The sequence below is a fragment of the Mirounga leonina genome, unplaced genomic scaffold (genome assembly GCF_011800145.1).
Source record: "Mirounga leonina isolate KUSES-001 unplaced genomic scaffold, KU_Mleo_1.0 Mir_94, whole genome shotgun sequence".
In the NCBI taxonomy this organism is placed as follows: Eukaryota; Metazoa; Chordata; class Mammalia; order Carnivora; family Phocidae; genus Mirounga; species Mirounga leonina.
The window spans coordinates 35393287-35417823 of NW_023270855.1; the positions used below are offsets into that span (position 1 = coordinate 35393287).

Sequence of the window (24537 nt, forward strand, 5' to 3'; positions counted from 1 at the left end):
TTTCCTTGTTGATCTTTTGCCTAGCTGATCTGTCCGTTTCAGTGAGGTGGGTGTTAAAGTCCCCCACTATTGTTGTCTTGTTGTTGATGTGTTTCTTTGCTTTTGTTATTAATTGCCTTATGTAATTGGCTGCTCCCATGTTAGGGGCATAGATATTTACAATTGTTAGATCTTGTTGGGTAGACCCTTTAAGTATGATATAGTGTCCTTCCTCTTCTCTTATTACAGTCTTTGGTATAAAATCTAATTTGTCTGATAGAAGGATTGCCACCCCAGCTTTCTTTTGGTGTCCATTAGCATGGTAAATCGTTTTCCACCCCCTTACTTTCAATCTGGAGGTGTCTTTGGGTCTAAAATGAGTCTCTTGCAGACAGCATATCAATGGGTCTTGTTTTTTTATCCAATCTGATAGCCTGTCTTTTGATTGGGGCATTTAGCCCACTTACATTCAGGGTAACTATTGAAAGATATGAATTTAGTGCCACTGTATTGCCTGTAAGGTGACTGTTAACTGTATATTGTCTGTGCTCCTTTCTGGTCTTTGTTACTTTTAGGCTCTCTCTTTGCTTAGAGGACCCCTTTCAGTATTTCTTGTAGGACTGGTGTCGTGTTTCCAGATCATTTTAATTTTTGTTTGTCCTGGGAGCTTTTTATCTCTCCTTCTATTTTCAATGACAGCCTAGCTGGAATTAGTATTCTTGGCTGCATATTTTTCTTGTTTAGTGCTCTAAATATATTATGCCAGTCCTTTCTGGCCTGCCAGGTCTCTGTGGATATGTCTGTTGCCAGTCTAATGTTTCTACCATTGTAGGTTACAGACCTCTTGTCCCGAGCTGCTTTCAGGATTTTCTCTTTGTCTTTGAGACTTGTAAGTTTTACTATTAGATGTCAGGGTGTTGACCTATTTTTATTGATTTTGAGGGGTTTCTCTGTGCCTTCTGGATTTTGATGCCTGTTTCCTTCCCCCAATTCGGGATGTTCTCTGCTATAATTTGCTCCAATATACTTTCTGCCCCTCCCTCTCTTTCTTCTTCTTCTGGGATCCTAATTATTCTAATATTATTTCATCTTATGGTATCACTGATCTCTTGAATTCTGCCCTCGTGATCCAGTAGTTGTTTCTCTCTCTTTTTCTCAGCTTCTTTATTCTCCATCATTTGGTCTTCTATATCACTGATTCTCTTTTCTGCCTCATTTATCCTACCAGGTAGAGCCTCCATTTTTGATTGCACCTCATTAATAGCCTTTTTGATTTCAACTTGGTTAGATTTTAGTTCTTTTATTTCTCCAGAAAGGGTTTCTCTAGTGTCTTCCATGCTTTTTTCAAGCCCAGCCAATATCTTTATAATTGTTCGCAACTCTAGTTCTGACATCATACTAATGTCCATATTGATTATGTCCCTGGCAGTTCGTACTGCTTCTTGTTCTTTTTTTGAGGTGATTTTTTCCATCTTGTTATTTTGTCCAGAGAATAGAGGAATGAGAGAACAAAATGCTAACAGGGTAAGAATGACCTCAGAAAAATATACACTAAACAAATCAGAAGAGACCTGAAACTGGGGGAAAAGCAGGGGAAAGGAAGAAAAAAGAAAGAATATAATCAAATATGATTATCCTGGTGTGGTGTCTCCAAACCCGGCAGATCCCTGTGGTGTGCTCTGCACTGTTCCTCCTGGGGGAGGAATGGAAGTCTCCCAGGATATGCTGCTTGTTTGGTCCCTGCTGGAGGAGCAGTGGCCCGACTGTGCCACAGATCAAGGTTTATGGCAACCCTGAGCTGAGAGCCCAATCCTCGACTCCGTCTTTGCAGCCACCTTCTCCGCTCTGATACCTGGGAGCTCTGCCTCACTCAGGCACCCTGGTCTTTCTGTGACCCCGAGGGTCCTGAGACCACACTGTCCCAGCGAGGGTTCCACCCCCCACTTAGCTACTGGAGTGATGTCCCTCAGCGGAGCAGACTTCTAAAAGTTCCAGTTTTGTGCTCTGCTGCTCTATCACTTGCCAGAAGTGGCCAACGGAGGCCCCCTCCCCCATTGTCTATCCTCCCGAAAATATCGCCTTGGATTCACTTCTCTGCACATCCTACCTTCCAGAAAGTGGTCGCTTTTCTGTTCAGAGAGTTGCTGCTATTCTTTTCTTCAATCTCCTGTTGAGTTCGTAGGTGTGCAGAATGGTTTGATCCCTATCTAGCTGAATTCCTGGGACCAGACAAAATTTAGGTCTCCTACTCCTCTGTCATCTTGTTCCTTCCCTGGTAGACACAGACTGTTAAAACACATGGCATTGAGATGAGCATGAGAAATGGTTTGACCATGCTGTGCTGAAAAGGCACACTACTGCCCCACTTCCTCCCAGGGCATGACTGATGGTTACTGATGACCACTGTGTAAAACTGCCCCCTTCTTTCTTTTTCCTGACTTCAGGTGGATGCACTGAGGTTACGATTGGAGGAGAAAGAATCTTTTCTCAATAAAAAAACAAAACAGCTGCAGGACCTAACGGAAGAGAAGGGGACACTGGCTGGAGAGATTCGAGACATGAAGGATATGTTAGAAGTGAAAGAAAGAAAAATCAATGTTCTTCAGAAGAAGGTGAGTAGCTGACATAAACCCTTTAGTTTGGGAATTGGTATCATCCATGTCTGTCATTTCAGAGAAATTTTTGAGCACGTGGAAGAGAAGAAACTACTTTTTAAGACTTTAGATTAGGAAGTATAAACTTTAAACTTACTGGTATTTAACTTACTGTTGCTTGTATAATGCCATTTTTAGCATAGCCTGATGAATTTTCTATTTGATTACCTGAAAACTAAATAGTGATGATTTTTTTAATATTTTCCAGCTTTAACATAGAGATAATTATACAAATTTAGATATACATTTAAAATAATAACAAGTCTGAAAAATTAATTTTTTTTCCCTTACGGAGAGTTTAAGAATGTATTCTGTGGGTCTTAAAGGTATTTTAGATGCATCTTTAATTTATGTAAATTTTAGTACATCTTATCTTGCTCAACCCATACTGATTTTTTTTTTTTGGTCGGGGAGGACTAACACTTACACTTATCTTTTAATTGGAATCAATGAGAGAATATATAATAAGTTCTGACTACAGTCACCTAACATAGAAGATGCTTGATCTAGCTAGGGCCCTTCTTTAATTTTTTTCCTTCAGCAGCTCATTTTCTCCATTGTAGGGGATCCAGATTTGGGGAATGGCCCCTAATTTCTTTTTTTTTAATTCCCATCCGGTACCAGCATGGAAACTGGGCAGGAACCAGTGGTAGGCAGGAGGAGCCACTGCTGGGAGCTGCCTCAGACAGGCATGTTGCTGGGCACCCATGTTGCAGTTCCAGACAAATGGACTCTAACTGGTCCCTCCTTCTGGTGTCATTTGCCACTATCATCCCCCACCTTGTTTATATCAACAGCATCCTAGCTGTTTTTCGTTTCCACCCTTACCTTTCCTATAGGCTGTTCTGAACATAAAACCTGGAGTAGGCCTTTTATAACATAAAACAATTTATATCACTCTGATCAAAACTCTCTGGTCATAATAACCACCTACATAATTTTGCAAAATGAAAATCATTTAAACTTTATTGAGAATTTCTGGATGAGCATGGGGCCTGTTGCAGCTACACAAGTCATATGCCCATGAAGCCACCCCCAACCCTTGTGGCTTCCATCCTCACTCTCAGGGTATTGGTGATCTGATGGATCACATTATTAATTCATTTCTGTTGAGATCTTCACAGACAATGCCCTGGTAATTTGATCTCCCCTTTGCAGCTCTAGCTAATTGATACAGATAGAAGAGAGCTCAGAAGACATGACCGAGGACCCTTGAATCAATGGGGCTGTTAAGGGCAGATGGGACTAACAGAGAGACAGAGTGGCAGTTCTTGGGGCAGGTACTAAGGATTCCAAAGAAAACGTTTCCTTTAAAATCTGTGGCAGTGAATAATGATGAAAGCTGACATTTTTTGAACTTATGTTGAATACTGTATGCTGGACACTTTGCTATGCTTGTTACATGCACTGTTTACTTATTTTTGACCATAATCCTGTGAAGCAGGTATAGTTCTTAACTCCAGGAAACAAGGACACTGAAGCCTATGGTAGGCTTGCCCAAGGTCATGCAACCTAGATGCAAGTTTTTGGTTTTTTTGACTTTGAGAAAATAGAATAAAATGGTCATTGCAATTTAAGAGAATACGCCTCATTTTCCTTTGGACCTCAAGTTTTATGATAATGACATCAGGTGTCAATCGATGAAGAACATCACAATTGCTTGTTTTATAAGGAGTTGAGACTAAGTGTTCTTATTCTTGAGGAATAAATGGCATTGATGTTCTCGGTAAAGAATTTGGGAACGTACTTTCAATGCATAAGTGACAAAAGACATTTGCTGATGTGCGCATTTTGCAAAATTTTATACTTTGCCCCAATAGCAAGGCTCAAAGTTTTGAGAACTAGTTTGGAAGTTCTAGAACAAAGCCAATTGTATGTTATGGCTCCTTTGGGCAACATGATTATAACACCACTTATTTAAACCATCTAGATAATGGATTAGGAAATATTTCATGTGTATTCAGAGAGGCTCTTCAGCTTCAAGGTTTTTTTCACTGGGTATTTACCAGTCCATTTGAGGAGGAAATAATACCACTGGCAACATAGTGAAGGGGCAGGTGTTCTATTATACCTGCAATGTAAAGGAGAGAGAATCCCCAAAGAAGTAATGCACACAATTCAGAAATCTACTCAAAATGTGGAACTAATACAGAAGCAAATGGGCCAATGAAACATTGTCTTTGGGACAGGAGACTCCTTCAAGTTTTGACCACATTCAGCATAATTGGCTGTTTTAGGGCAGGCCTGGATTGGAACAGCATAAGCTTTGGATTAGGGTGTGTTGGCATGGAAGAAATAATAAACTTATGTCAGTGTCAGACATGTAGTATTACTTAATATTTCTTTCTTATAGACTCTTTGGCAACCAGCACTGTGTTTTGATGCCAATAGAAATGGGTATGCTCCTTTCATAGCCATGTTTAACCTGGCAAAGCTAGGCTTGCACCTCGTATCTGTCAGTCTTGCCTTCAGAGCTCTGGGTCTCAGAAATCTTGTATCCTCCATAAGCCACATGAATAGGTCACATGTCTAGGCAGCAGGCGTGGACACAATGCTCTAAGCATTTTGTTACTTGGGGAAGGAAGTGAAGTTGAATAAACAGAGAACCCCAGGTGACAGAATATCTCTGAGCGAGCTTTTGTAGGAAAACAGCAGTTATCGAGCATGGATTTTTGGCTGTATTCCATAATTCCCAGATATGGAGTTCTTTTAGTAGGGGACAAAAATGTGCACGTATGAAAATTGTTCAGTTGATTATCCTCTTACGGCTGTGATGCTGAAGTCAGAGGAGCAGTACAGTTTTCAAGCTGTAGGCTTTGCATTCTGTTCTCATACCTGAATTCAGACTTCAGTTGATGAAGTGCTATCTGACTATTGAGTTTTTGTAGGAAATGTCATAAAACCTTGATGACATTGTACATTTGGAAAGTATAAATGCCCAGGGTTATAGGACATGGTAGCATTATTTGAACCAGATCAAATTCAGACTGTTATGTAGCTCATGCAACATAAACTTACTACCCAAGAAATTTTTAAAAAGCCATTAAATTGGACAAAAATTCTATCTTCATTTTCATTCTAGGTCTCAGTCCCACTTTATAGAGCAGAGGTACTTTATTTATTAGGGGTAGAAAAACAGATGGTGATTTCTCTGGAAGCCAAGTTCACTATCTGCCTACTGGGCTTCATGGATTGCCCTGTGGGTTGGAAAGGGCAGGGAGAGGTGAGTGGAATTGGCTTCTGGGGGTGACGTGTATGGACCTGCCCACTTCAGCACCTTTATTCTACCCATTTGGAAGTGTGGCGGTGAAAATCCTGAATGACGATAATCTGAGAGGTAAGGATGCTGCAGGAGTATGGTTACTATCATACTGGGTTTCTTCATGAAGTTTATCAAAAAACAGTATCTGAGGAGATGAATATAGAACATAGAGATTTCCATGTTAGTGTAAAGTTGATGTAAGTTATGGAGGACTTTGAACTGAGCTCTTTCTTGGTGTTTAAACATCCAGTTGCACTTTTATATTTATTATTGGCAAACCACCTATTTTTTGAACACATGGAAAATTGTGTTCTTTTTGCATTTACTTAATGTTTCCTATGTGTCAGTCAGTCACTACTCTAGGTCCTAGAGGCTCAAAGGGAAATAAGACATTCTCCAGTCTTCCAGAAGCTGACAGTCTGGTTGGGGAGATAGACATGCATAATGGAGAGCAATATGATGTATTACCAGATGCAAACTGCTTGATGGACGCAGACAGCAGAAGCTAATTCTGACTACCTTGAGCAAAAGGGAGTTTATGGCAGATACCCAGAGCCCCAGTATCTGGCCGGTAGAACCAGATTAAGAATGATCAAGAACCAGGACAGCTGTAGGAGACCAAGAGAAAGGAGAGAGTGCCATGATCTTATAACCAAGAATGTCTGGTCAGGCATCTTCTCTGCTGATGGCTCCCCTTCACCCTCCTCCCACTGCTCTTACATCATGGTGTTGGTTAAGATTTAAAGTCCTGGGAGAGAGCTCCAAATTTCACACAGGTGCCTCTCATTGGCAGGATCTAACCAGACCTGCCCTAAAAGGAATCTGGGAAATGTGGTTCCAAGAGATTTCCACTCAGTTCTTGTGTCATTTACTCAGGGAAGTCTTTGCTGACATTGCAGGCTGGGAGAGGTTTTACACTTTTAAAGAACCGTTTCTTGGCTCAGTTTGAAATTCTGGATCCCTTTAGTGAATGTTGGCTTCCCTCCCACGGCTAATCTCTGTGAGTGCCCCAACTGTAGTATTCAAGATACCTCCAGCTCCTTGCAGAATTCTTGGCAGGTGATGGTCCTCAATCAATAAACATTGGGTGAATAAATTATATCAGCAAATTCTGAATGAATGAGGACTTGGGAGAAGAGAAATCACTTTGAGATCCACTCCTGGCCCACAAATACTGTTAGTTGTGATGGAAGTCTTTTGCCCCAGTGAAATGTCAGACTCATTGTTCACAGGATGGTATGTTCTATGTAAGCTGCAGGATGGAACCAACCCATGCATAATGAGACAAGGTGGGGAAATGACTGTTCTACCCACATCTCAAACCTTGGTTCCATTACCCTGACAAGACAAACAAGGGGTTACGGCTTGAGTAAGGGAAATTAGCTACTCTTGCTTCCTTTTCCTTTTTAATAAAAAGAAAATGTGGCATTTATGAAGAATACTGTCTTGTTTTGCAGTGAATACTGCTTCTTTCTCCAGTTCTCGCTTCTAACTTACTGGATTGTTAGAGGCATGGTATTCTGGTGAGAATGATAAAATGAAAGTATTGATTATTCATGATCATTTTTAATTATGACCATGCAAATGTTAATTTTTTATAACAAAAGGATTATCTGCTGCTGATTGAGCCCTTACTACACACCGGACATTGTGCAAAGAGTTTTGCACCCTTAGGTTATGAGTCCTTATAACAAACCTAATGGCCCCTAGGTACTATCATAGTCCCTATTTTTAAAACAAGAGACTGGCTTAAAGAGTAACTTGCCCAAAGTCGCATGGCAGGGAAGTGATGGAGCTCTTCTTAACCACCACACTACTCTGGTGTTTTTCTGTTTTATGACCCTGCCCCACTCATGAGGCAAGTGGGATCATTAACTTTTAGAGATTAGCTAAACTACAATTTGAGCAATTTACCTGAGGTTAACATACAAGGATGCCTATATTTAATACCAAACCAACAGAGATGAAGTTACTAAATAGTGTGATGAAAAATAGGAAACCAATTAAATTAATAAAATACAACATCAGTTCAGGAATTTAAAAATATATGTTAATATATATGTTAAGCTATATTTAGAAAAAAGATTGTGATGACCTTCAGTTTCTGTTTATTTTTCCCCCATGAGGTTCTTTATGTACCATTTTAAGTCACTGGATTTTTTTGCTGCTTTGTTTTCAAAGGATTGTACCATTTTTGCTATCATAGTAGTTTCACTTTGTTTTGGTAGTTGGCTTAAAGGAACAAGACCTCAAAAGGTGATTAGAGCCTTCTAAGCAGCTTTCCTGGATGAGTTGCAGATGAATTCATGATTTGGGAGACTCCTCACCTAGTCCCAAGAGAAAGAGTCTGGGAGGCTGCTCCACCTTGCAGTATGCTTACCTACTGTCTGACCTTGGTGTAGGTGGGCTCACTCTGCATCTAAAGCCAGGAACTGGGCTGGCATCCAAGGGTTGGAGCTGCAACTAGGGTGGTTGTGGATCTAAGGCAGGGTTCTCAGCTGGGAGACACTTTACAACCATCTCACCCCCAGGAACATTTGGCAATGTCTGGGGATAGTTTGGTTATCACAGCAGGGGATATTGCTACAAGCATCTGGTGGGTGGAGTCCAGGGGTGCTGCTAAACATCCTGCAATGCACAAGACACATCTCCTGCCCTCCAAAGCAAATAATTTTCCAGTCCAAAAAGGACTCTGCAGGAGTCTGTTTCTTCCCATGTGTGGACTGTCCAACTTATCTTGGCTCTCTCTTGAGATAGTATTCCTTAAAATGATTTTTACTTTGTATAAAAGACATTTTTCTCTCCAATATCTCTGAATATTATCTCAACTACTATGATTAACATTTTTAGTTATACTTTTTCTCTGGCATCATTATAAGAAGTTTACAGAAATAAATATCTTGTGTGTGTGCATGAGTATGATATTTGAACTATTACTATTTTTATATTTTTGATGCATATATAGCATTCTTAAACTATTGAAATTATTAGGATTATTAAAACTGTTTTTACCACACTGATCATATCAACTAATTTAGAAGGAGGTGCTGGTCAGCTGTGGTATAGGGAATATATAATAGAAATAAAACATCTTATTTGAACAGAGCGGTATTGGGTCAACCAGCAGGTATCACTCAGTTTAAATTTCTTTGGCTAAATGCCAGCATTCTAGTCATTTGGAAAGGTGACCTTTAAGGCTAATTTTTTTTTTTTTTACAAAGCTGGGGGCATCACGTTGCCCGATTTCAAGCTATATTACAAAGCAGTGATCACCAAGACAGCATGGTACTGGCACAAAAACAGACATATAGACCAATGGAACAGGATAGAGAACCCAGATATGGACCCTCAACTCTATGGTCAAATAGTCTTCAACAAAGCAGGAAAAAATATGCAATGGAAAAAAGGCAGTCTCTTCAATAAATGGTGCTGGGAAAATCGGACAGCTACATACAGAAGAATGAAACTCGACTATTTGCTAACACCATACACAAAGATAAACTCAAAATGGATGAAAGACCTCAACGTGAGACAGGAATCTGTCAAAATCCTAGAGAAGAACATAGGCAATAACCTCTTCGACATCTGCCACAGCAACTTCTTTCAAGATACATCTCCAAAGGCAAGTGAAACAAAAGCAAAAATGGACTTTTGGGACTTCATCAAGATAAAAAGCTTCTGCACAGCAAAGGAAACAGCAAAACAAAAGGCAACCCATAGAATGGGAGAAGATATTTGCAGATGACACTATAGACAAAGGGCTGATTTACAATATCTATAAAGAACTTCTCAAACTCAACACCCAAAAAACAAATAATCAAGTCAAAAAATGGGCAGAAGACATGAACAGACACTTCTCAAAAGAAGACATACAAATGGCTAACAGACACATGAAAAAATGTTCATCATCATTAGCCATCAGGGAAATTCAAATCAAAACCACATTGAGATACCACCTTACACCAGTTAGAATGGCAAAAAGGAAAAAGGCAAGAAACAACAAATGTTGGAGAGGTTGTGGAGAATGGGGAACTCTCTTACACTGTTGCTGGGAATGCAAGTTGGTACAGCCACTTTGGAAAATAGTGTGGAGATTCCTCAAAAAATTAAAAATAGAGCTACCCTATGACCCAGCAATTGCACTCCTGGGTATTTACCCCAAAGACACAGATGTAGTGAAAAGAAGGGCCTTATGCACCCCAATGTTCATAGCAGCAATGTCCACTGTGGAAATAGCCAAACTGTGGAAAGAGCTGAGATGCCCTTCAACAGATGAATGGATAAAGAAGATGTGGTCCATATATACAATGGAATATTACTCAGCCATCACAAAGGATGAATACCCAACTTTTACATCAACATGACTGGGACTGGAGGAGATTATGCTAAGTGAGATAAGTCAAGCAGAGAAAGTCAGTTATCATATGGCTTCACTTATTTGTGAAACATAAGGAATAGCATGGAGGACATTAGGAGAAGGAAGGGAAAAATAAAGGGAGGAGGAATCAGAGGGGGAGATGAACCATGAGAGACTATGGACTCCGAGAAACAAACTGAGGGTTTTAGAGGGGAGGGTAGTGGGGGGATGGGTTAGCCTAGTGATGGGTATTAAGGAGGGCACATATTGCATGGAGCACTGAGTGTTAAATGAAAACAATGAATCATGGAGTGCTACATCAAAACTAATGATGTACTATATGGTGACTAACATAACATAATAAAATTAAATTTAAAAAAGGCTAATTTTTTTTGAAAAAAAATTGCTTGATTTTAGTCACCTTTGGGCTAAAAATCTGATTTCTATATTCACATTTAATATATTTTTTTATATATTTTATCTAGTCATTTGAGATGTGAAAATATTATTCATTGTGACTGAATGTAACTTTAATATGTTGCTTAAATATTTGCAGCTAAAATGTACTGTCTAGATTAGTGTTTGTGATTTGCCAATTTTTTTTGAACAGTGCCTTCTTCAGTCTAGAAAATATAAGAAAATCCTAACTTACTACATTATATAACAAAGTCTCTACGCGTATTCTGTGTTTGTATGGTTATTGGTGTTTGCATGTTGTTGGTTCTAAGCAGAACATCTTTGTTCTGGCATCATTTAATGTATTGTATCTTTATCGTGGCTTGAAGTTGATACCAAAGTTTCTAGTACTAATTAAATTTCACAGGACCAGTAATCACAAAGCATGTGTGCCTCCTATTCTTGGCTGGAATTATTTGCCCAATGTTAGCAATGACCTAGGCAAAAACCAGCTTGGTGGTTTTAACCAATTGATCCTATTGGCAAGAAGTTCATTTTATTCCAATGAAGTGATATTTTGAAGGTCACTTTGCATCTCTTGAGTAGAGACGTGGCTGGCCTCTTCGGTAAAACTATGCTTCTTTATGAAGCAGTAAATTCACCAGCCTCCTTTTTCATGTGGATTGCTAAGGGATTTGAAGTTGCCCTTCTCTTAGGGATGCCATTGATGAAATGATATTTTGTTATCAAAAGAACCAGAAAGTTTACCTTCTGATGACCAAGTAAAGAGATTTAAGGAAGCCTGCTAATTCATTCATGCATTCGTTCAGCAACTACAGTCACTCTCCTCAATTAGCTGCATCTTTCTACCCCCTGGCTTGTTCTTTCTATCTATTATCTATCTATCTATCTATCTATCTATCTATCTATCTATCTATCTATCTATCTATCTATCCATTTTAGGAGAGATAGAGAGCATGAGTGGGGGTGGGGGAGGGCAGAAGGAGAGGGGAGAGAGAATCCCATGGAGCCTGCCATGGGGTTGATCCCAGGACCCTGAGATCATAACCTGAGCCAAAATCAAGAGTCAGATGCCTACCTGACTGAGCCACCCAGACGCCCCTACCCCCTGGCTCTATTGAACACAACCAAATATTATTGGACTTTAAAAGATATGTAAAAGTAGAGATGCTGATGAAGCATGAACAATCCTGAAGACAGAAAGATATGAGAGAGCAGAAAACCTGGGAGAGACTTGATGGGCCCTTCTGGTCTGGTCTTTTCATTTTTCCACTCAGGACTCAGAAGTCCTGGGAGATACAGTGACTTGTTTAGGGTCACAGAGCTAATTACTGACAGGGCCTGGGCTCTGATGACACTTTTCCTTCTTCTCTTCATTCCCTTGTGACGTCTGAGGACTTGGGCACCATTGCGTTATTCTGGCCAGCTTGCCTTCCCTTCCTTTGTACCATCCAGTCATCCAACAGAACATATTCAGCATCTGTAATGATCGGGATGCTCTGTAGGCACTGGGGGTTACATAGGCTACTGAAGAAAATATAATTTCTGCCTTCTAGGAGCTTACACTCAGGAAAAATAAACACTGAAGATTCATTTACAGCTCAGTATGTGCTATGTGCAATGCGAGCCAGGTACATGGTGCACATAGGAGGGGTTCCTTACCTCCTGGGAGTAGAGATGGCCCGGTGCACTTCTGGAAAAGTTGATGACTAAATCAAGAGCTGAGGGATCAGGAGGTGTTGTCCAGTCAAAGCAGTGAGAATAGCATTTGCAAAGACTTGACTGGAAGTGGCAGCACAGTGCATTTGGTGGAATTAGAAGTAAAAGTAATTTAATATAGATGGACCACACTCCCCTGCCCCGTTTGGGGAAAAAATTTCACAGTTAGAAGTTTTTCTATCCTTTATGTCTTCTAGCAATAAAATATATTTTATAATTAAGGTTTGAGAGTCTTTTGACTTCTCATATTTTGACTTCCATATTATAAATATTCTCTTCCAGTCCCTTGTGACTTACAAGTGGCAGGAGCAGATTATCTGTGTTATTTCAAAATGCAGTTCAGGGCCAGATCATGCTGAGAACTGATTCTTATTCAATGAGAGAGCTGATCCTGAGCCAGGGGAGGCAAATTCTCTTTTAAATAAATATTTGCTTCTGGGTTAAGATCTTATTTTCTGTACTCAATTTCAACATGATGGATTTTTTAAAGGTTTGTTTATAATTACCTGCAAAATCCCTTGAAGATTTAAAATAAAAATGCTTAGAGTGCCCTGACAGTGGCTGCCCCCCTAATGGGCACAGACATCTTGACACATCTGTCAATCTCAGCTACCAGCTGTTGTTGTTTTGTGATATGGGATTAGAGGTAGTTGAGCCCTCACATACTTCAGTCTGGAGATGATTCGTTTTTCTTCCCACATACTCCCCAGGCCATTTGATTTAAATCAACCTTATTTATGTGGGAAGGAAAATTTTCTGTCTGTCTTTTTTTACTTATCCTGTGTTTGGCAATGGATTCTGCTTTGCTGTGAAGAGTTTGCACATATCTGTATTAACATTTATCATGTTGTATTGTAGAGAGAAGCTCCTAACTCACAACTTTCATAATATATGTCTAAGTTTCCCATAAGAATAAATGCAAATTAGGGATGATATATTCTTGGGGCATATAATGCCACAGTCATTGTAGTAAGGGGCACCTTAATACTGTTCTGTTATTGCAGTCTCCATGCCATTTTTTTTTTTTTTGCCTTATCCTTACCTGATTATACTGTACCATTTGCAAACTGAAAGATATAACTGTTTTAAAAAGACTGTTTTTACAGAAACTGAATTCTAAATTACTGGCACAGTGTATGGCAGTTTGGGGCCTTCATCATAATATTTTATCACACTGACCTCCTTTTTAGATTGCTGATTTTTGGGCGCCTGGGTGGCTCAGTTGGTTAAGAAACTGCCTTCAGCTCAGGTCATGATCCTGGAGTCCCGGTATTGAGTCCCACATTGAGCTCCCTGCTCGGTGGGGAGTTTGCTTCTCCCTCTGACCCTCCCCCTCTCATGCTCTCTCTTTCTCATTCTCTCTCTCTCTCAAATAAATAAAATCTTAAAAAAAAATAAATTGCTGATTTTTGAGAACCAGCAATAACACCAATGTGTAATCAGCTCTTGGATAATATAATTATAGTTTACAAAAGTAATTTACAATTCTAACAAAAGTGTTATGGTAGGTAGAATTCTAAGATGGCCCCCAAGATTTCCTACCTCTCTGGTGTGCATTTCCTGAATAATGCCCAGAACTGTGAATATGGTGGATTCAAATACCCATGATTAGATGATGTCATGACCTAAAGACATGTAACCTTTAAATCTAGGTCCTAAGATCAGGGATAGAGAAGTCAGAGATTCAAAATATGAGGGGAATTCACTGTGTGAGAAGTTCTTTGGCTTGAAGATGGAGAGGGCCATGTGGCAAGGAATTTGGGCAGCCAGTGAGCTGAGAGTGGTTCCTGCTGACATCCAGCAAGGAAGCAAGGACCTCAATCCTGAGACCACAAGAGACTGAATTTTACCAATAACAAGAGTAAGCTTGGAAGTGGATATTTCTGTAGAGTCTCCAGATAAATACTCATTCTGGCTGACACCCTGATTTCACCCTTGTGATATCCTGAACAGAGACCACAACCAGACTGTGCTGGACTTCTGGACTTCTGACCCACAGAACTGCGAGCTGATCAGTGGAAGTTGTTTTAAGCCACTATATCGGTACACAGCAAGAGAAAACCAATACAAGTGCATATTAATGTAACTGTTCAGTAGTAACACATCTCTTACAGAAATCCAGAGGCAAGTAAACAGTAGTGGAGTTCACAGGATACTGACAAGGAGTGTTGGCCCACTAAAGTGATACGGCTTGTAACTGTAATAAAAGCAGTTTCCAATGCCTTTGACTGCTCAGCTTAGAAACCGTGGGACTTTTGATGAATTTTTATAATTATAGGGGGATTTGCATTGTTTCAAAATGTATAGGAGTGAGCCCTTATTAGTTTTCAAATTGTACTATTTCAGATTGCATAATTAAGATTTCTAAAATGTGATGTTTTGTGTTTGTCTGTTTCCTTATTAAACCCTGAGCTCAGCAAAGGAAGTAACTGGGTCCTATTTCTCTTTTTATTCCTAGTACCAAGCACAGTGCTTGGCATGTGGCAGGTGCTTAATAAGTGTTAGTTGGAAAATTGAAATGTAATAGAAGAACAAACAAATATGTCCAAAATTCTGGTGCAGTTCAGAGCAAGTAAACAAATAGGGATGGTTGTATTCCAATAAAACTTTATTTACAAAAACAGGGTGTGGGCCAGATTTGGCCCATTAGTTATAGTTTGATGAGCTCTGGTGTAGATCATAAGTTATTATAGCTTAGAGGCAATTCTGCCATTTAACAACCTTCATGGCAAATTAAAAAATATATTCCAATATTTGGTGGAGTTGGACAAAGTATACTTCTTTTCAGGGCTTTATTTACTATTTGCCTCAGGCATTCCTCTTGGTACAATGGGAAGTAAATCATTTGCTCCCAAGGGTGAGGTCTTCCCAAGTTCTATTGCATTCTGGTAGCTTTTTTGTGAGTAAATTTTGAATGGGGCAAAGCTAAGCAAACAAGATGTACTCAAATGAATAGTACTGAATAACTTTGGAGAAGTCATATGACTTGGGGTAGAGATATTTCTTTCTTTAGTACTGAAATATGAAGTTACATTCTTTAGGTGACATATGATACTCAGACTTACAAAAATGTATGAAGGGTATCATACATACGCTGAGGCTTTCTCCAAATTATGAATATTTGTGAACTTGTGAATAGCTGGAGGCATAGACAAGGTTGACCAGGTGGGAACAGAGACACAGATCCTTTGCTACCATTCCCTGTTACCAAGTTTTCAGTAGAGGTTGCAGGAGAATGTTCTTTGAAAGAGATAGTAGCAGGTATAAAATGTCAGGTAGCTGGGGAAAGATAAATGTGGGGCAGTTGACCAAAACTGCCATTTACTGATTCTTCACCTAGGAATTCATCCTAAGGAAAAATTAAGGAGGTAGGCATAGATTTAACCACAGCTTTGTTCATAGCTGGTTCTTTAATTTTCTTTTTTTCTGATCAGTGAAAATATTATAAAGTAGAGGAGTGGCTAAATAAATGATGGTATATACCTACATGGAAATTTAGCCAATAGAAATTATATTATAGAAAAATACTCAAGGACATAGAAAGATATTCACATTATTTTGTTAATTGTGATAAACTGCTTCTGATACATAAGTACAGAAAATGATGAGAGAATGCCTGTTTTCTCATACCCTCACCACCACAGTATGACTCTATTTTTGTTTTTAAAAGTTTGTGCATAAACATATACACATATACATGTACATATACATGCATTCATCAGTAGAATTAGTTTGTTAAGAACATGGACTGTGAAAGGCCTGGTTTTGAATCTCAGCTTATGGGCTTTTTAAACGTAGGCAAGTTACTTACATTTTTCTCTGCTTCATTTTCCCTATCTTTAGAATGAGGATAAGCTTACACTCACTTTCAGTCTTAATTCTTCTCACCATACTAGGTGTTCAAGAGGTATTTGTTGAATGACCAAAGTGCCCAGCCCTCTTTACCCAACAAAATTATTATTTTATGTAAAAATCAGAATTTAAGTGCTAGATCCATCAACTCTTTCAAAGAACTTGGAAAGAAAGTGGAATTACTTTATAAAGATCATTTTAAATTGATTTTTAAATTACCTGCAGTAAAATTCACTCTGTGTTGTATCGTTCTATGGATTTTGACAAAAGGGTAGAGTTGTGTGACCATCTTCACAATCATGATAAAGGACAGGTCTGTGCCCTCAGAAACCTCTCTTGTGGTGCCTCCTCTGCAGTCAACCCCTCTCCCCAGCCCCCAGTCCCTGGCAACCACCAATTTGTTCCCCATCCCTATACTTCTGCCTTTTCTAGAATGTCATAGACATGGAATTAAACAGTTCAGAGCCTTTTGCATCTGGCTTCTTTCACTTAGCATAATGCACTTGAAATTCATCCATGTTATAGCCTTTATCAATAGTTCATTCTAAAGATAAGTCCTATTATTTATGAAACATTCTGTATCATAACTACCCAGGTTTTTTATCCCGGAGGCTGTCTTGAAGCCAGAGTTGTGACAGTGCAGAACGTTAGCACCTAAGAACACTTGAGAGACAGCCTATCCAACTTAGCTTTAGCTGAGAAGGTGAGGATTCTGAGAGCCAGAAATCACATGCATTACCCCAGGTGAGCTCCAGTCAGAGTTAAGGCCAGAATCCAGAGCCTTGATGCTAAACTAGCAAAGTTACATTGAAAGTCAGGAAGGGTAAATCATTCTGGTGATGGACTAGAGGAAAAGTGCCTGAAGGATAGGGAAAGGGGTGTGGAGTTTGTGTGTGTTTATGTGCGTGCACACATGGGGTCTGATATGTTGTGTTGAAAGGATGACATTAAATTATTTTTAGAAGGAAAACAAACCAGCACTTTTTTGTGTTTAGAATGAGAAGAAAGGGCCTTCTATCATTATTATTTTGCAATAGGTGTGAGTTTGTGTCAATCGACCTCCATTTCCTAGCATTCATAGTAAGCACTGGTTTGGAGAGTGGCCAGCAGGTGTCATAGGTGTTGCTTTCATGGCCAATTCCTTCAAACACAAGAGTTTGGTGAGCACCAGATTCCCACAGAAAGTTCATACTAGATTATGAAATGTGCAGAGGTGTATGGTTTGCTCTCAAGCCTGAATTTGAAAGAGTTCTTTTATCATTTGTTATTTGTCCTGTTTACCTTTTATTTGTAAAGGCACAGTACTACTTTATTTTTAAATAATTAGTTACATGTAAGTACTATATTATGTATCTTCCTTTAAAAGAAATTACAAGGGGCACCTGGGTGGCTCAGTCGTTAAGCGTCTGCCTTCGGCTCAGGTCGTGATGCCAGGGTCCTGGGATCAAGCCCCGCATGGGGCTCCCTGCTCCACGGGAAGCCTGCTTCTCCCTCTCCCACTCCCCCTGTTTGTGTTCCCTCTCTCGCTGTGTGTCTCTCTGTCAAATAAATAAATAAAATCTTTAAAAAAAATAAAAAATAAAATTACAAGATAGGTTTTTCTTTCTTAAAAGTCAAATTAGGTTTTTAAAAATAGAATCTCTTTTAAATAGGTGATGGGGATTAAGGATTATACTTGTGATGAGCACCAGGTGATGTGTGGAAGGGTTGAATCACTATATTGTACACCTGAAACTCATATGACACTGTATGTTAACTGGAATTTAAATAAAAACTTAAAAAATGGAAAAAAATGGAATCTCTTAAATCTATACAGAATATCCATTTTTATTACATAATGCAATGAATAAAATAAATATTTAACCTTAAGGAAAATTTAGATTTATGGTTTATAATATGAAAAAACTTTCTATAAATAACATGAAACATTTATTCACTAATTTAGGTTGGTCACAGTAATGCATGTTTATACCTATATGCATATCAGCATATCTTCCTTTGTCTTATTTTAAATCTTTCTTTAGAAAAATTTTCATAGCAGTTGACTATCACAGGTACAGAACGTAGTTCAGTGTCCAAAGTAATGTATATATTTACTCTGTTTACAGTAACTTTGACTTAAATCTATGATAAACATGGCAATTGTCACAAAGAAATATATGGTATTTGCCATGTTCAAATCTAAACTCTTAGGAAACAGTTCTTGAGGAACTGTAATTGTGTCTTTGGTTTGGTATTTCATTTCCGTTTGTAGTTCGAGCATTTGTTGTACATTTCTGTGTGTTTTATATATTTTTTCACATCAATACCACCAGACCTTCACTTAGAATTTTAAACTAAATGTTCTTTTTTCTTTGAATAATTCATCTCTGAAAGTCCCTTCCCTCCTTCTGTAGAGTCTCTATGATCAAGGTTATGGGAATTAAGCAGAGACTGTGCTAAGTATTATGGTAGTTGACAAACTGTTTTGGTTAGATAAGTCTCCCAGTTGGAGTGTCAGCGTGGATTAGTCTAACCCAGGGAGAGTGGAAGAAGGTAGGAAATAATGTCCAAAATGCTTACAAAAGCGATGAGCTGTGACAGCGAAAGGGCCTGAGACACGATCCCTCTGTTGCATTGAAGGAAAAATCAGGAACGTCAATTTTCGCTATTAAAATTGCCTCACAGTGCATGGGAGGCGCTAATTTGCTCAGACATCTTTTGGCAAACTTGCATTTAGGATCTGCTCAGTCCTGTTGTTATTTATGTACAGTAATGCCTGCAGTCAGAGAGCTATCTTTCTGGACTTGCCTCTTTCTGAGAGTAAAGGCTTGAGGAATATAGGAGATGTCAGTAGCAACAAGCAACTTGAATTCCTCAAGATAAAGACCATGGCTGGGAAGAATTGAGCAGGCAAGTAAAGGTTACTGACTCCACATTAATAATAAATTTACGAGAATACAGAACAAATCATGCCAGGCCATCTTTATCGTTTTCTAGGTGGACGTGCAAGATTAAAGAAAGGAATTCAATAGCTGTAATATCTGGAATTGAGTAAATCATCTAATTCAGTGTCTCCACAAATCTTTGGGGGCTGTGGGGGCAGGGGCAGGGGATGGGGAGAACCTCAATGAGAATTGGCTCTAAGCACTGTCATGTGGATTCAATTTGGCTGTTGTAATAAATTACAATGGAACAAGGTCCATTGGGACGATGTTGGGATCAATAGAAGGTCAGGCTGTAACATCTCCAGCAGTGGTCTGGAAGAATGGATAACACACTTTATTAAGCTTGGCAGGCTGGGAGGCTTTGGTACTGTTGTGGTCAGCACCACTGTCATTACCCTTTATGAAGCACCTGTTGGGTATGGGGCACTCTGGGGACTGCTAGAAGAAAGATAGACTGTGCACAATTGTCCAAGTGGTCAACCTATTTAAAAATTATGATAATTGGTACAATTTGTTGAATACTTAACAGAGCTGCCATGCATAGTGCTAAGCCTTGTTCATGGATTATTTATTTTAATCCTATTGACAACCCTTGCCTCCATTTTTTTGCCTCCATTTTGCAGATGGGAAAAGTGAGGTATAGAGAATTACCATAGGTGATGTAGCTGATAAGTAGCAGCAATAGGTCATGAACTGAAGTAGTCTGATTGCCCTCCATAATGTGGGTGTACCTCACCCAATCAGTTAAAGGCCTGAATTGAACAAACAGCTGATCTCCCCCAAGCAAGAGAAAATTCTCTAGCAGACTGCAACATCAGCTCTTCCTGGTTCAACAGCTGACTGCCTTGGACTCAAACTAAAATTCCTTCCTGAGACTTTAGCTTCCCACCTCTTCCATCAGATTTTGGACTCACCAAGTCTCCACAATCACATGAGGTGATTAATATTTATTAAGCAGCTCTTTGCTGGGTGTTAGGTACTTTACATATTAGAAGGGTGACTTCCTCACCAGCTCCAAGTGTTTCCTCTACTGTCACTTTCTCAGTGAGCTCGCCTGACCACCTCATGCAGCAGTGCAGCCTGCTTGCCCCCATCTAGCAATCTTTCCCTCTTACCTTGCTCTACTTGTTCTTTTTTACCGGTGATATTTCACCTATCAATACACTCTTATCATTTACTTATTATTATGTTTATTGTCCTTTATCCCTTTGCTGGAATCTAATCTTCACAGTGGCAGGGATCATTGTCTGTTTTATGTACTGATGTAGCTCAAGTGCACAGATTTACTCCAGGTCAGCCTCAAGGACATGATCTGGTCAGTGCTATTGATTTGCATCTCTCTCTTCTGTCTGAGATGGTGGATAGTGGGGCCACTGAATTGTAATTCTTCCTTTCTTATTTGAGGCATTGAGAAGTAGATTTCTCCTGTTTCCCAAGAGAAATCTCAGAAAGTCATAGCAAACTTTCCTTTATGATATTGAGGAAGCTATAAAGACCCAATGACGTTTCATGTCATCCTTCTCCCCTCTTATGGGAACGGATATAAATTATCTCATAGGAATGGAACAGACCAAACCTTGTGTCCTTCAGGGACAGGCTTTCAAAAGTGTTTGGCTCCAGGTGAAGGGAAGATTGTCACATGGCAAATAGTTAAGGTCGTAGCCTGGCAAGGCAGGATGATCTGAGGGTTTTCTGGACATTGTTCAATAAGCATGCATTATTACATTGCTCAATAAGCATGCATTATTATTACTTATTACTTTTTAATGATCCAAGTTCATGGCCCCTTCCTTCTGCAAGTCTCTTTCAAAGCCCTGGCAGTGTGTTTTCATGTTTATATGTTTTTCTAAGTGTTGCAAATTAAGATATTTCTGTATTTTTTTAAAAAGAACCTATCCCACCTCCACCCAATTCAGGCCCTACAAAATCTGGATCCACTGCTTTTCTCATTGTTCTTGAAATATAGGCAGACAGTACCAACCACAACAGCTCTCAACACAGAGGGACAAATGCAGGTAGAGAGAGGAGAGACTCAGAGCAGGGTGGGCCAAGAGGTGGAGATGGAATGAATTTGCTGAAAATAAGAAGACTCTGCAGTTGGGTTGTGCTCTAATGATGGGGCTGATGGGCCCCCGGAGAGTGGCAGATTTGGAAGCCAGTCTCCATTACTTCTGCAGTCTGTCTGTCTCGCCTCTTCTGCAGGACATTCTAGTAAGAAAAGTACTGCTTGAGCTCTTTGGGGCAGACTTGATGACTAATGCCTTTTAAGTCAAATTTCCTCTGAACAATAGAAGCTAAGGCTATATATCAGAACCAGACATAAATATACTTGGCCATGGATTACAATAAAATTTACTGGTGCTAAAGATAATCAAACCATTTCACTTTCCATGAATTTTATTGTCTGAAAAAAGTGGAATCAATCCTTGGAAGGGAAGAAAATGACTTGCTTCGTATGCTATTCTGCTGGGAGAGAAAATCTCTGAAACTTGAAGGCAACCAATGCCTGTCTTTTTCCCCTAGGTCTGCCCTCCCCATCAGGAAACACTGCCACCATGTAGAAGACACCAGCTCAGATTGTTCCCTCAGCCTACTCAGGCTTTATAGCAAGAAGGCCATATCACATTCCCTTTGCGGGCTGGTGGAGAGGCAAACTGTTGAGCAGATGTTGAGCGAAGGGGCCTGGGTTGCTGTGTTCGGCATTTCAGTGTAAGTTTAGTGGGGCTTTGATAGCTTATACACAGAGGGCTTGTGTCTCGCCCGCCTGAGGTAACGAATTCTGTAACTCAACACTAGCATTGTCTTTAGGAGCCACTGCCTTGGACTATTGGATTACATCACACGGCCATGAGGGCTGTGAACCTCTGAAGACCAACATTTGGCCCGTGTCAGATCTTAATTGCTTTTCGGTATAAAAGTATGAATACTAAGCATGAGGGCAATTTTGAATGACTTAATAAAAATGGAAGCATCTTGGAAACAGGCTTTTGATTTTGTCATTGCACCCATTTTTCGTACTTGCTTGCTTGGGTATCGGCGAAATCATTTGATTTTAACGATTGTTCTGAAGGAGCCGGGCTGTGTTTTTATCAACAGACAGTATCTTGAACTAGTGACATGCTAGCTGTATGGATTTCGTCCAGTTATTTTACTGCTTCAAGCCTCAGTTTTCTCCGTGATAAAATAAAAACACTTTTTTTTCCCCCATAGGATTGTGATGGGAGTGGAATGAGAGGAGGGATATTGAATGACATTTATTCAGTCATTTACTGAATGTTATTGTTCACCCGCCATGATCCATGTCTGGGCTTCATTTGTTATCTCAAAATAAAGTTGGCCGTCGTGGTGTGAAACGGGGTTTCTCTTGAATTTTTCTTTTGAAACCCTTGAAGTCACTTTCCCCTGTTCAGCAATGTTTGCTTTGCTTATTCCAATTCAAGGCAGTGTCATCACTTTGGGCCATGTGTGGGCATAGGCCGGCTATTACTCTTTAAGCACTACCTGACATCCCCTAAAGAAACAACCCTACATTCCTGGGTCAGGATGCAGGTACTGTGTACAACTTTATTTCAAGGATGGCTTTATATTATTCTCATTGTTTTCCCAAAGGAATATGATCTTAATTCTAAAAACCAAGTGGATATAATGATTGCCATATACTTGATAGCTGTTAGCAAAGTTTAACTTAGTAGGAACTTGAAGGAAATGTTCAAGATGGTTTAAAGGTACACTTTCAAATAAATGGTCTCAGCCTGTTGGAAAAGGGGGACCATGAGCGGCAGTTGGCCTGTCTACTTCTTCATATCTCCTAATGCAGCTCTGAGGGGGTCAGCAGTTTTATTGCCTGGAATTAAGAGGGGAGAAAATGTAAACTACTTCAAGATCTTTGAAGGTTTGGTTTTAAGGGGTCAGACTGGCTAATGTTTTACCAAAAAGTCAACTATTTCTTAATGATGCCACGTTACACTGGGATGGGGCTTTACAATGTTCATGGGGTACATGTCCCATTTGATCCCTTCCCTAACCCTGTGGGGTCATCAGGGCAGCTATTATCATGCCCACTTTTGTAGATGAGGAAGCTGAGGTCTAGAAGTACTTAAAGAGTTTGAGATCATGAGACAGAAAAGCAATGGGAATCAAGTTTTCTGATTCCGAGTAAGTAGTAACAACAACAGTAATCATATTGGCAAGGGCGTATGAAAGATCAGGGAAGTATTTTATGTGTCAGCCTCCATGCTAAGTTCCTGATGTGTGTAACTCATGTGCTGTCTGAGGTCACCCTGTCCTTTGAAATGAGTTAATACAGCTTGCTTGTCTTATTCCATATCCAGTAAGAAGCCCATCCCTCTTTAAGAGTCCTCAGCATCCCTCACAGCCTCCTGTTCTCAGGATGCCCTTCAGTTATGAATTTCCACCCCTGTGGCACTGCTGAGCTTGCCTACACCTCCTTCCACCAGTGGGTCTGCTTGTTCTGTCTACCTAGTCATGGAACACAGCTCCCCCTCTCCCACCCTGCCACTTAATTTCCACGCTTACCACTCACACAAGGCATGTGATGGGTGAGCAGCACTTCCTGAAACTTTGAGGTGGGAGAGCAGGCCACAATAGGCCAGACTTGAGAGAATGGAGCATCGGGCTTCCTGATTCCTTCATGAAGTGTGTGTTGCCTCATTCTGTGGAGTTTCTGACTGGTTACCTTTGTCTGCTCATTTCAGCAGCTTGCCAAACTGCTCAGCCCTCTCTCCTGCCTATTTCTCTCCCTGGCTCACCTAACTACCTTCCTTTACACCTTTGCCTCAGCCCACTTGAATATAGTGGAGTTCAGGTCTCAGTGTACTTCTCTGTCTCCCTGTGGACCACACCTCCAACTCCTTGTCTTTTCTATATGGAAAGGACTATGTAATATTTCTGATTTCCCTAAGCAAGGGCAATTTTTATCTCCAAATAAAATTCAGGTGCCAGCTCTTAAAATCCCATTTCCCTTCCAGCTTTCTATAGATGCATTAACTCCTATAGCCCCCATAATTACCCTGTGGGATAGGTATTATTATTATTATTATCCCATTTTTTTTTAAAGATTTTATTTATTTATTCCTGAGAGACAGAGAGAGGGAGGCAGAGGGAGAAGCAGGCTCCCAAGGAGCAGAGAGCCCGATGCGGGACTCGATCCCAGGACCCTGGGATCATGACCCGAGCCGAAGGCAGACGCTTAACCATCTGAGCCACCCAGGCGCCCTATTATTATCCCATTTTACAGTTGATGAACCCAAGGCTCAAAGAGATTAGGTAATTGCCTAAGGTCACACAGAGATCTAAATCTCCTATCCACTACTTCAGGGGTCAAAAAGTATTTTCTTAAAGGGCAAGATG

The 24537-nt window shown here is 39.9% G+C and overlaps 1 protein-coding gene across 1 annotated transcript in view; it reads left to right on the top strand.

Annotated features, from left to right (window-relative positions):
* The window catches only part of LOC118006082 (ERC protein 2-like), a 113457-nt gene extending 110375 nt beyond the window's left edge, over nt 1-3082 (top strand). The window contains exon 4 of the mRNA XM_034998692.1: nt 2424-3082. Within this exon, the coding sequence (XP_034854583.1) occupies nt 2424-2603 (180 nt within the window). The 3' untranslated portion in view covers nt 2604-3082. The remainder of the gene's footprint in view (nt 1-2423) is intronic.
* The last annotated feature ends 21455 nt before the right edge of the window (nt 3083-24537 follow it).